Source organism: Muntiacus reevesi, chromosome 3 (genome assembly GCF_963930625.1).
Source record: "Muntiacus reevesi chromosome 3, mMunRee1.1, whole genome shotgun sequence".
Taxonomy (NCBI): domain Eukaryota; kingdom Metazoa; phylum Chordata; class Mammalia; order Artiodactyla; family Cervidae; genus Muntiacus; species Muntiacus reevesi.
This window is the reverse complement of record NC_089251.1, coordinates 55,767,482-55,779,788: the sequence shown is the minus strand read 5'-3', so window position 1 is coordinate 55,779,788 and position 12,307 is coordinate 55,767,482. Positions and strand designations below refer to the sequence as shown.

At 40.3% G+C, this 12,307-nt stretch overlaps 1 protein-coding gene across 1 annotated transcript in view; it reads right to left on the bottom strand.

Moving 5' to 3' along the window:
• Positions 1 to 12,307, bottom strand: part of RMND5A (required for meiotic nuclear division 5 homolog A) — a 61,905-nt gene that overhangs the window by 24,698 nt on the left and 24,900 nt on the right. The window contains exons 3-4 of the mRNA XM_065929161.1: positions 2,425 to 2,559; positions 460 to 560 (exon numbers count right to left, since the gene is read on the bottom strand). Of these exons, the coding sequence (XP_065785233.1) occupies positions 460 to 560; positions 2,425 to 2,559 (236 nt within the window). The remainder of the gene's footprint in view (positions 1 to 459; positions 561 to 2,424; positions 2,560 to 12,307) is intronic.

The following is a 12,307-nucleotide window of genomic DNA, read 5'->3' as shown; positions in this document are numbered from 1 at the left end:
AACAGAGCTAACCCAGTAATTTCATAGAATTCACATCAATGACAAGTTCACAGTGAACTATTTTATGATGGTAATTAGAGTAAAACTCTGCAACGTTTGTTCTCTTCATGTACACCAAACCCCACACATTATGGAAGTTCAAATATCAAATTCAGATCCCCTGAACAACAGTCCTTCAGTTATAAAGCTAGTCTGGCTACAGGAAACCCTCTTCTCTCATGGGAATTCAGACCAACTGATAAGTGAAATGAGTGTTAACCATTTTCTCTAATTGCATATCCCCCAAATTCACTTGACTAAAAGAAATAAAATAATTCTCCCTTGATTACTCTGAAATCTACCCCACATGTGATTAAGAGAGAAAGATCTCAAAATCTTCAATGTGTTTTCTAATTCCTTTCTTACAGAGTTCTCGCAAAGTATTCAAAGGAAAACAAACTCAGTAACTCAGTAACTCACTCCAGAGCAGGTCTCAGAACTCGGACTTTTAACGCTTCTAATATTCGATTTAACTCCACAAATGGTTCTTTCTGGCTTGGGTCTACAGAAAGACCAGACTCCTGAAAAAAATCAAAAGAATTTTTGTTAGCAAAAGTCAGAGTAAAGAGATACCGTAAAAGCATATTCTACATTATAAAATGTGAGATAAATCATTAAAGATAGTTTCTTTTTAACATATACTTCTCTGGCAGAGACTGAGGACTAAGCCCCAGTATCCCTCTTCCTCCTTTCCTGTGATAGTAAACCCCATATTTTAGCTGGGCATGTAAGCATATGGAATAAAGCTGGGCTTTGAAAAATCTAAGTTCTGGCCAATGAAACACAAACATATGTCTTTGCCCCTTCCTGGAAAACAAAGAAGTCAAGCTGGGGTTCTGGCTACCCTGGACCATGAGGACAGGGGTCACCCTTATAAACAGCAGAGCTAAAAGGAGCTGTGATCCCTAAGGGTTTCATGGTGTGTGGCTACCATATATGTCATGGGTGGCTTACTATCTCCTATTTTTGTGTAAGAGAAATAAACTTCATTTTTGTTTAAGCCATTGGTATTTTGGGTCTCTGATACTTGCAAACAAACAATCTTAAATGACACAATTTATTTTAGGAAATTTATATGGACACAGAATCCTGTAATGTACAGAGGAAGACTTGAGTTACTACTTACCTAAATTGTTTAAAATAGCAAAGTCTTAGATTAGAGGTCTGGTTTACAGACTAGCTTTAAATTATTTAAACCATATGGTCCTTCACTCTTCTAAATGGAAAATACAACAGCACAAAGTGTAAGCCACAGAACAGAGTCTGAAGACACGTGAACTGGAACTGAATCCAAGTTCCTCCACTATGAACCTGTATGGCCTTGGGCAGGTTATTTCTCTAGACCTCAGATTCCTCATCTGTAGAATGGGGGAAATAATTGCTTCTTCACAGGGTTGCAGTAAGGAGTAAAGGCAGGGCTTGGCTGGTGGTAAATACTTAATACATATTATGCTGAAATTATGACTATGTGGTATTGGTAAACTGTTCTAAGTTCATGTCTAATAGGAATAAAAGACAAAAGCTGCTCACTTAAAAGTAAATTTTAGCTTGAAATTCATTTGATAAAGTTCTTTAAATTGGGCCAGATTAGAAGAGCAAATACAATCCTCTTTGTCCTCTTCTCTGGTATACTAACTTTCCTATCAAAGAGATGCTTTATGGCACTAGTGGTAAAAAAAAAAAAAAAAAAAAAAAAACCCACCGACCAATGCAGGAGACGTAAGAGAAAAGGATTCGATCCCCTAGGTAAGGAAAATCCTCTGGAGGAAGAAATGATAACCCACTCCAGTATTCTTGAAGAATCCCATGGACAGAGGAGCCTGGTGGGCTACATACAGTCCACAGGGTTGGAAAGAGTCAGACGTGACTAAAATGACTGAGCATACACAGTACTATATTTAAGAGGTAACAAGTAGGAACCTACTGTATACCACAAGGAACTCTATTTGGTGCTCTGTAATGACCTGTACGGAAATGGAGTCTGGAAAAGAGTGGCTATACATACGGCTGACTTACTTTGCTGAACAGCAGAAACTAATGCAACACTGTAAATCAGCAGTACAATAATTTAAAAAAAAAGATTTAAAAAATTAAGTAAAATGCACTGGCTCCCTCCCAAAAAACAAAAGAGGAGATGTTTGGAAAAGCAGCATCACTTCTGACCCTTGACTGATGACCTGGGACCAACATTCTGGGGCAAGAATAAGGAAATAATTTGAATAGCAAGTTCTAGGACTATAATTTTTAACCAAGTTTAAAAAAAAAAAAGAGAGAGAGACTTCCTTGTAAACTGAGGTCAGCACTGGTGATTAAAATGTAACAGTCTACCTACCGCTAGAAGACTTAACACTGCAAGAATCTCCCTTGTTTTCATTCCATCCTCACCTGGCAGAGCTCCTCAGCAACATCCAGCATTCCTTGTCTGAAGAAGTGCTCCACCATCACCTCATTGAGGAGCCTCTGGCTGTCTGCCTGCCAGCAGCCGTCTATCCCCACACTGCTGATGTCGGAATCGAAATTCTGAAAGACAAGATAGCGAGCCATGAAATGACCAGGATGCATCACTTGATACGTTTGCACCCCGCCTACCTTAACAGAAACCACCACCTTTGTTTAACTCTGCGACACCTCCAATAAGCCCCCAATTCCAATTTGTCTGCAGCCTGTGACAGGAAGCAGTCTTTCCACTGTTCTTTTCTGAAACCCCCACTCTATTTCATTATTGCTGCAAGGGTAAAGTTTTTCACTTTTTGAGGGTATTTTGGAAAAATAAACTTTATAATGATTCTGTAAATAAACTGATTTCTAGGCATTATATGACAGCAATATTTTCACAGGTGTGCAGTGATAATTGTAAAAGCATGTTCAATGCAGCATTGTCTAACAGGAAAAAAAGAAGAGCCATTATATCCAACATGGGATTATTCAATAATCCTCGGCCCATCCCAACAACTGCAATGCCAAGCGGAGGGGTTGGGGAAAAGAGACTGGACAGATTGCTCAGAGAGCAGGCTCTGGAGCCAGTCCACCAGGGTCTGGATCCTGGTTTCATCTAACTAGCTGTGTGATCTTGGCTAAATCACTCAAGGTATTTGAGCCTCAGCTTAAAGAGAGAAAATACATTTATGGACTTAACTGTATCCTCTCACAATCCCGGTGTTCAAGTCCTAACTCCCAGCACCTTATAAAGTTAAAATGAGACCATTTTGAGCCCTAATCCAATACGACTCTTGTCTCAGGTGGCATGAGTGGTAAAGAACCCGCCTGCCAATGCAGGAGACTTAGAGACACAGGGTGGATCCCTGGGTCGGGAAGATCCCCTGGAGGAGGAAATGGCAAACCCACTCCAGTATCTTTGCCTGGAGAATCCCGTGGACAGGCGGGCTACAGTCCACAGGGCTGCAAAGAGTCGAATATGACTGAAGCGACTGAGCATGCACGCACACAGGGCAGACAGGTGCAGAAGGAAGACCACCTGTCACAGGCCGATGTCTCTGTCCCTCCCAAATTCCTACTTCAAAGCCCTAGCAACCAGTGTGGCTGTCTCTGGAGACAGAGTCTGAGAGAAGGTAATAAAGGTTAAATGAAATAAGGGTGGGGCCCTCATCCAGTAGGGTCAGCGTTCTTATGAGACAAGGAACAAACACCAGGGCTCGCTTGTTCTCTCTCCACCACGTGAGGGCCCAGGGAGAAGGTGCTCATCTGCCAGCCAGGAAGAAGGCTGCCTGCCCTCAACAGGCAGCGAACTGCCCAGCACCTTGATCTTGGATTTCCCAGTCTCTACAACCAGAAGAAAATAAACTTTTGTTGTTTAACTGGAATTTTGTCATGGCAGCCCAAGCAGATAAAGATACCACGTGGTAACACGAAGAAAAGATGGCTATCTACAAATCAGGGATAAAGGCCCCAGAAGAAACCAACCCTGCCTGCCACACCTTGATCAGGAACTTATAGTCTCCAAATCAGTGGGGAAAAGAATGTCTGTGTAAGCCACTCAGTCTGTGGTAGTCTGTCATAGCAGATCTTGGAAACTAATATGCTCCCTTTTTGGTGCTTCCCTGGTGGCTCAGACGGTAAAGCATCTGCCTGCAATGCTGGAGACCTGGGTTCGATCCCTGGGTCAGCAAGATCCCCTGGAGAAGGAAATGGCAACCCACTCCAGTATTCTTGCCTGGAAAACCCCACGGAGAGAGGAGCCTGGTGGGCTACAGTCCATGGGGGTCGCAAAGAGTTGTACACAACTGAGCGACTTCACTTCACTTCACTTATTGGTGCAATGAAATGGTAGTTGCTACTCTGTTAGTATTACTATTAACAATTTAAAAGTAAGGTTCATTGCTCTGTATCTACTAACATAGAAAAACGTTCTTACCCTTAAGTGAAAAAAAAACCAACTTCTACAAAAATTATGACACCATTTCTTTTTTTTAATGACACCATTTCTGTTTAAAAAAAAAGCTTACAAATGCTCACAGAACAAATGTGAAAAGAATATATAAAGTACTAGCAGAGATTATCACTGGAGATAACCACTCCTACACAAATAGCAAACATTCCTTTTATAGCAAGCTAAAGGATTTCGTCAAAATCTATTACAAACAGAGAAGGTGTTGAAGGTTCTGGTTTTGGGTAAGATCAAGCAAGTACACCCCACTCTGTCTCTCTGAATGCAGTTCCAAAATCAGGACTGAATGGATTGGCTACTCAAGGCCAACTCTGAACAGCAGTAAGTGGATTGGGGAAGAAGGCAAAGAACTGAAGGTGAACTTACTACTTTCCTCCCTCCAACATCTATCTCTCAGTCTGGAGGTAGTAGAACCAAAACCCACAGCAGGGCGGGCACCTCCAGAAGCCCTCCAGGGCTCGCGTGAGGAACCAGGAGTGGGTTTTCCTATCACATAGAAGGGGATGGAAATAAATCACATGCTTTTCTCCCTCCATTTTCTTGCACCCCTAGCTCAAGGCAGTCTGCAGTTAAGCTTCTGTTTTGAGTAAGGAGCATTTGTGAGCTTTTTTTGTGACACAGAAATGGTGTCATAAAGAAAAGAAGAAATGGTGTCGTAATTTTCACAGCAGTGCCTAGATTATGTTTGACTGAATAAGTAGGAAACAAGACTCGGCAGATCTTCAGAACTCTGCACGTGTTAAGTCAGTCATGTCCGACTCTTTGCAATCCCATCGACAGTAGTCCACCTGGCTTTTCTGTCCATGGGGGTTCTCCAGGTAAAAATACTGGAGTGGGTTGCCATCCCCTCCTCCAGCGGATCTTCCCGATCCAGGGATCGAACCCACTTCTCTTACGTCTTCTGCACTTGCAGGCAGATTCTTTACCACTAGCACCACCTGGGAAATCCACCACAGTAGGCAAGTTAAAACTCTGAGGGAAGGGATCTTTTCTCTCCAATCAGAGGAGCGATGGTCCCAAGAAGGAGGGGCCAAAACTTCTCTCGCATCTTTTCTCTCTGTCCCTCTACCTCGTAGCCCCAGATACAGGCAGAATTATGATAAAATACAGGTGATCAGGGTATATCACCTGATGCAAAGAACTGACTCATTGGAAAAGACCTTGATGCTGGGAAAGATTTGAAGGCAGGAGAAGGGGATGACAGAGGATGAGATGGTTGGACGGCATCACCGACTTGATGGACATGAGTTTGAGTAAGATCCGGGAGTTGGTGATGGACAGGGAAGCCTGGCGTGCTGCAGTCCATGGGGTCACAAAGAGTTGGACACAACTGAGTGACTGAACTGAACTGATCAGGGTACACAAAGCCCGGTTCTCTGGCTGGATGACTAAATAGGAAGCTCCCAAGAACCCTAAAGTAGCAGGGAGATCAGAGAGAGGAAGAAACTCAGAAAAGTAACACTCCCATCCAGAACTCTTTATGAACCCCCAGGCTTGCCCTCAAGTGGCACAGGCATGGGTCTGACCCTCAGCATAGCACAGACTTTGAAAGAGGAACTAGGAGTCAGATCTAGCTTCCAGGTCCTAGAATAACAAGACATATCTGAACAGCTCTGTAAAGGCTTTGGAAATAAGCTGACATTGAAACTACAACTCAGAGAAGACTCATCATAACTTATAGTTTGAGCCCAACCAGGTAGTGACCACTAAAACAAAACTTAAACTCAGTGGATGGGGACTTCCCTGGTGGTCCAGGGGCTGGCTACAACTCCTTGTTCCCAATGCAAGGGGCCTGGGTTCAATCCCTGGTTAGGCAACTAAGGTCTCCCATGCTGCAACTAAGACACAGCACAGTCAAATAAATAAATATTTTTTTAAAAAACTTCACAGGAAAACAAAAAAATAAACCCTCACAGGATGTACTTAATGGCAGAATAGAGGTGAATAGCACAAAAGCCAGTGGAGATCCATAGAAATGATCTAATTTGAACAACCAAATAAAAATTGAAAAACAAAAAAACCCAACAAAACAATGAATAGGACCTCAGGAACCTGTAGGACAACAACAAAAGATCTAACATTATGTCAGTGATTTGCTAGATGAAGAAGAGTGTAGTGTAGGGAAAAAAAAAATTTTTTTTTTTTTAACATTTCCCAACTTTGTCAAGACATAAATCTACAGATTCAAGAAGCTCAGCAAATTCCTAAAAGGATAAATTCAAAGAAATCCAAACTCAAACATCTCAGAATCAAAGTGCTAAAAATTAAAGACCAAGAAAAATTTTGAAAGTAGCTAGGGAAAAGTGATACATTGCTTATAGGGAAACTATAATTCAAATGACTACAGATTTCTCAACTAAAAATCTTAATTTAATATATAGTGGAACCATATGCAACTTTGTTCTGTATTTTCCAAGTCTCCTGTAAAGGTATTATCATACTTTAATATTTTAAAAAAGAAAAAAGGACTACAGATTTCTCAACAGAAACCATGCAGAAACCAGAAAGTGGTGACACATTTTTCAAGTACTAAAAGAAAAGAACTGACATCCCAGAATTTTATATCAAGTGAAAATATCCTTCAGGAATGAAGATGAAATAAAGACATTCTCAGATGAAGGGAAGCTGAATTTGTTGAAAGAAGACCTGCTCTAAAAGAACTGCTCAAGTTCTTCTGACAAAGGGGAAATTACCCCAGTAGAAGGCAACTCAAAACATCAAGAGTAAATAAATTGGCCAATCTACCTCTGAAAGCTTTCTCTGCCCAATTTTACTTCCACTCCCTTTGCTTTCATAGGTGTTAACCCTGATAAGCCTCTTGAATTGTTTTTAAGCACATAAATTTAATTAATTTATGTTTAGATTAAACTGAAACTATTAATTCAATCCTTAGTTAATCATTGCTTAAGCATGGTACAAGCAACACAGGGTTATTTTACAGCACATGTTAAGAACAGGTGGTAAGTAATCCACAATAGAACTGCAAACCACATACTATTTACAATCACACAACACAGCACAGCTCTCCTCTCCAAAATTCAGCCCACTTTTCTTTAAAGATCTATCTATTCTTAGATGTCAAGTCAGTAGCCTAAAACTAAATATACACATTTAACATTTGGAATTACTCAACACAAAAACAAAAAAGCAAAATTACTCTCAGAATCTTAAATTTTTATTCCTTCTCTCTCTCTTTTTTTTAATTCCTTCTCTTTTTATAGACCTCTTTCTTGGCCTGGTACTTAATCTAAAGAGTGAAATAATACAGAGTACCTAGATGCTAAGGCAATAGCATCCATGCTCATATTGAATAGACTGTATCTAGCACTGAAAAAAGTCAGAATTGCTTGGTTGTGGCTCTCCACTTTCCTCATCCAATCTGCTTACCAGATTCTGCCTGTTGAGAGGTGATTTTACAGCAGTTTATCAGTACCTTTAAGCTGATTATTACATCTTTATGCTGCTTGTGACAGCCGGAACACTAGAGGTAAAGATGCTGCGACCTTGTTCCTCCTCTGGACTGGGTGGGACACAGGCCTACAAGGGTGACTGATGGTAAGCGGAGCAGGACCCAAGGGCCTCGCCCCCCATGTCCTCAGCCTATCTTTTGCCTATGGAAAAACTTTAGCCAAAGAATTAAGTTTAATCAGAGAAGCGAGAAAATGCAGAAACAAAGGAAAACAGTCAAAGGAGACCAAATAATAACAGTTTAGTCATTAAGCACAGTCAGAAACCTTTAGTTTCTTTTCAAAGGCTATGGATAATATTCTGAGCCATGTCCTGTGAGCTGTCCTTGCAGATACTGAGACCACTCCAGGTAGGGAAGTTAACCACACGATGACCAGACTGTAACCATGCCACAGCTGCCCAATTCCAAGAACTGGCCTCAAGGAAATGGGAACAAACCAATCCTGGAATGGAAGACTTACTGTTCTTAAAACAAGGAAGACGATGCTGATTAGACCACTGATGATCAAGATGACTGTCAGAGCTGATGGTGCTGTTTCTTCACGGAGCCCCTCCCTCTGTCTATAAAAGCAAAGCTCTTGCTCCTGATTGGGGGTGGGGAGTCAGCCTTTGGACAAGCATTCCCCACCTCCCACTGCCAGCATCCAAAATAAAGCAAACTTTCCTTCTCACCAACCTGGCCTCCTTACTGGGGCACAATCAGACCTGGGTTCAGTAACAATGTCACAGATTTCTCCCATATTTTATTCCCCCAGATAAAAGGCTAATCAGATGAATAAAGGAATGGGTATCAGAGGATGACAGAATTTATTACCAACTCAGGAATCTATCTATAACTCTCTACATGTCTGAATGCACTCTACAGGCAAGAATCATTGAGACTTAAGATTTCTCACTAATTTATCAAACTCATTCAATCCATACACAACCTTCAGATTTCTACTGATTCATTTACTGATTATTCCCCAATCACATCAACCCCCAACAAATCAGGTGTCTATTATTCTGCAGGAAAGAAAGAAATAACTTTGGAAGACACAATGGTCAACTTCAAAGCACAGCCCATATGAAAATAGTTGTTTTCAGCAGTATATGTTTACATTTAGTCATAATTCTAATAGCTACCACCAGACAGTAACTGGTCAAACAAAACGATTCCTCTAAATCTTTCCTTCATACACTTACCAAAAGTAAATTTTGCCCATCTAGAAAAATTTAAAACAGTCTAACATTTAAACAAATGTAAACACTTTCTTTTACAATCATGCTCTTCATATAATTTTATTTCACTACTACACTGGTGGTAAGAAATATCAAAAACCTTTACACTCAAGACATCTGTATGACATTCAAGTTCTAGAACTTATTTGCTAGTCTTGGAAAACACAACTAACCATGACTAAGCAAAGCATTAGATGAAAATTTCTGAGCTCCCTTCTATCATTTAGATTTTGCAGTTTAAACCACTAAAGTGGATGAGTTAATTTTTTTTAGCTCACATGTAGTAAAAATTAAAGCTAAAATTGTAAAAAGAGGTCGAGGAAATGCAATATAGTATGAGAACTCCTTTTGTTATAACTGCACGTTCTTAGAGTTGCATCAGAGCAAGGATCGGTTCCAGGCCCTGTTGCTAGGTGACCAAACTCATCTGCATGGCTGCCCAGGAAATCAGCAGCATCGCAAACCAGCCAAGAAGTAGATAGTGAAGAGAAACACCTGTCTATTAGCACTTCTGTTTTACTACATTTTTCCTTTTATAAAGGAAAAGAAAAGAAAAAACATGGAAGGATGTTCTTAAAGTGAAGGCACATTCTCCAAAGATAAAAAGCACATATTCAAGGGTGTGTCTGTCTAGAGAAGATATTACAGCTTAAAAAGAGAAATCCAGGACACACAAATTTGTATACCATCTCATGTACTTTTAATATCATTCACATTTTTAATGGATTAAAGGTTTTAAAATCTGGAAGCTAGGCAAAGGAGAAGTAAATAACTTGGACAATCCTCACAAGACTATGAAATCTAAACAAACCATCCTATCTGTTTGCTTAAACATGCTTACGAACTGATTAGATTTAAGGACTGCCTTTCACTGTTTACCATCCAAAATCAATTCCTTTCTGAAATACATTTTATGAAATTATAATTATTGAGTAAGTAGTGACAAAAGAAGTACATGATAAAACTCAGTATTTGATTTAATGCCTAAGTGCCAATTCTTTTTTTTTTTTTTAATATTTAGTTATCTGACTACATCAGGTCTTAGTTGCAGAATGAGAACAATTAAGTTGTGGCATGTGGGATCCAGTTCCCTGACCAGGGATGGAACCCAGGCCCCCTGCATTGGGAGCAAGGAGTCTTACCCACTAGGCCACCAGGGAAGTCCCTGGCAATTCTTTAATACTGCTAATTTTTTAAAAACTTCTCCATTGACTTTGGTAGAAAAACTGGTATGTGACCCTAACAATGTGCTCTTGTTGCACCTACCAGGAATCAATTTCCCTTCCAAGCACCTAGTTAATCTGGTTTAGAAGTAAAAGGGGTACTGCAGAGAACATTTAACTGAGAAGACGACGACCTGGACTCTGGCTCCAAGCAGCTTGGGAAAAGTTATCTACTACTTCACACAAAACAAAAAAAAGATACTATGCAAACACTGGACAGTGGCAAGTAAAAGAATGAAATTAGAACACTCTAACATCATACACAAAAATAAACTCAAAATGGATTAAAGACTTGAATGCACCAAGGCCAGATACTATAGAACTTAAGAGGAAAACACAGGCAAAACACTCTGGGCATAAATCATAGAAAAATCTTTTTCAATCTACTGCCTAAAGTAATGAAAATGAAAACAAATGGGACCTAATTAAGCTCAAAAGTTTTTGCAGAGAAAAGGAAACCAAAAACAAAGGGATAACCCTCAAAATGGGAGAAAAAATGAGATTTTTACTAAATGTATTACTAGTAACTTTTTTAGGGGGTGTGGTTAGTCTGTTTTATTTTACTTTTAGGGAATTCATTCCTAGCTTCTAATCACTGGGCTCTTTTTACAGCTTTGTTATCCATTTCTTTTCAGTAATTATGAAAATCCTACCCAATACATGTATCAAACTATCTGCCTATATTTCAAACTCAGTTCTTTTTCTCCTTGCTCAGAGTAAGCTTTCTAGACTTTTTCATTTCCCTCCTTGATGAACGGTAACTTCTCTCTACTACATAAGGATTTATCCATACATACTAATAGTACTTGAGAGTTAGCTGACCTCACCCATTCTAACTATTGTTTAAGGCTAAACGCAAAATATTTTCTCCTGCCATTACTTTTTTCTCCCCTTACACCCCAGTAAGACCTACATAAAAGGCTCACTCAGAACTATTTTATAATGTTCTCTATTTCATTTTTTATAGCCTTACGCCATTTTTTTTTTTTTTAAAACAGAGTCATCATTTTGCCTCATCAATGCATATGCTCCATCTAGTGGCAGAAGATCAGTCTAGGAAAAGTGGTTTATAAAAAGGGTTTTTTAAAACCATTATTTGCCGCCTTAAAACATTACCAGCCCTGCAATGGCCTGATTTCCTAGTACAGTACAGTGTTTAAGAACAAACTCTTGAGTGAAACCTTTTCCCGAACCTTGATCTACCACTTGGATACCTTGGGGTACGTTACTTAATATTTCTGACACTTAGTTTCCTCACGTGTGAAAAGGGAATAATGTGCTTGTGTCATGGGCTACTGGCAAAGGGAATGGCAACCCAGCCCAGTGTTCTTGCCTGGAGAATTCCATGGACAGAGGAGCCTGCCAGACTACAGTCCATGCAGTTACAGAGCCGGACACAACTGAGCAACTAACACACGTCATGGGCTATGCGTGTGTGTGCGTGCTAAGTCGCTTCAGTCGTGTCCGACTCCTTGCGACCCTGTGGCCTATAGCCCATCAGGCTCCTCTGTCCATGGGATTTTCCAGGCAAGAATACTGGAGCGGGTTGCCATGCCTTCCCGATCCAGGGATCACACTGGAGTTTCTTATGTCTTCTGCATTGGCAGATGGATTCTTTTAATACTAGCGTCACCTGGGAAGTCTTCTAAATGTATGTAATGCTCTCAGCTCAGTGTGTGGAACATGGTCAATACGCCGTAAGTGAGAGCTATATTTTCTGCCTTCTCCTTGGTCTAATTTCATCCTATTTAAGGAGGGTATGCAAATCCTCAAATGTTTTTTTTATCATTCCCTCCCTTTTTCCCCTAATCTCCTTGGATCAAATCTTTAGGCCTTCCATCACTGCCTTTTCCCCAGCCTGACCTTGCCTGACAGGGGCAGCCACTCCTATCAAGTCAGTCCCTCAGAGTCTTCAACAGGAGTCCAGCATTTTCTCAGCTGTTCAGTTCCT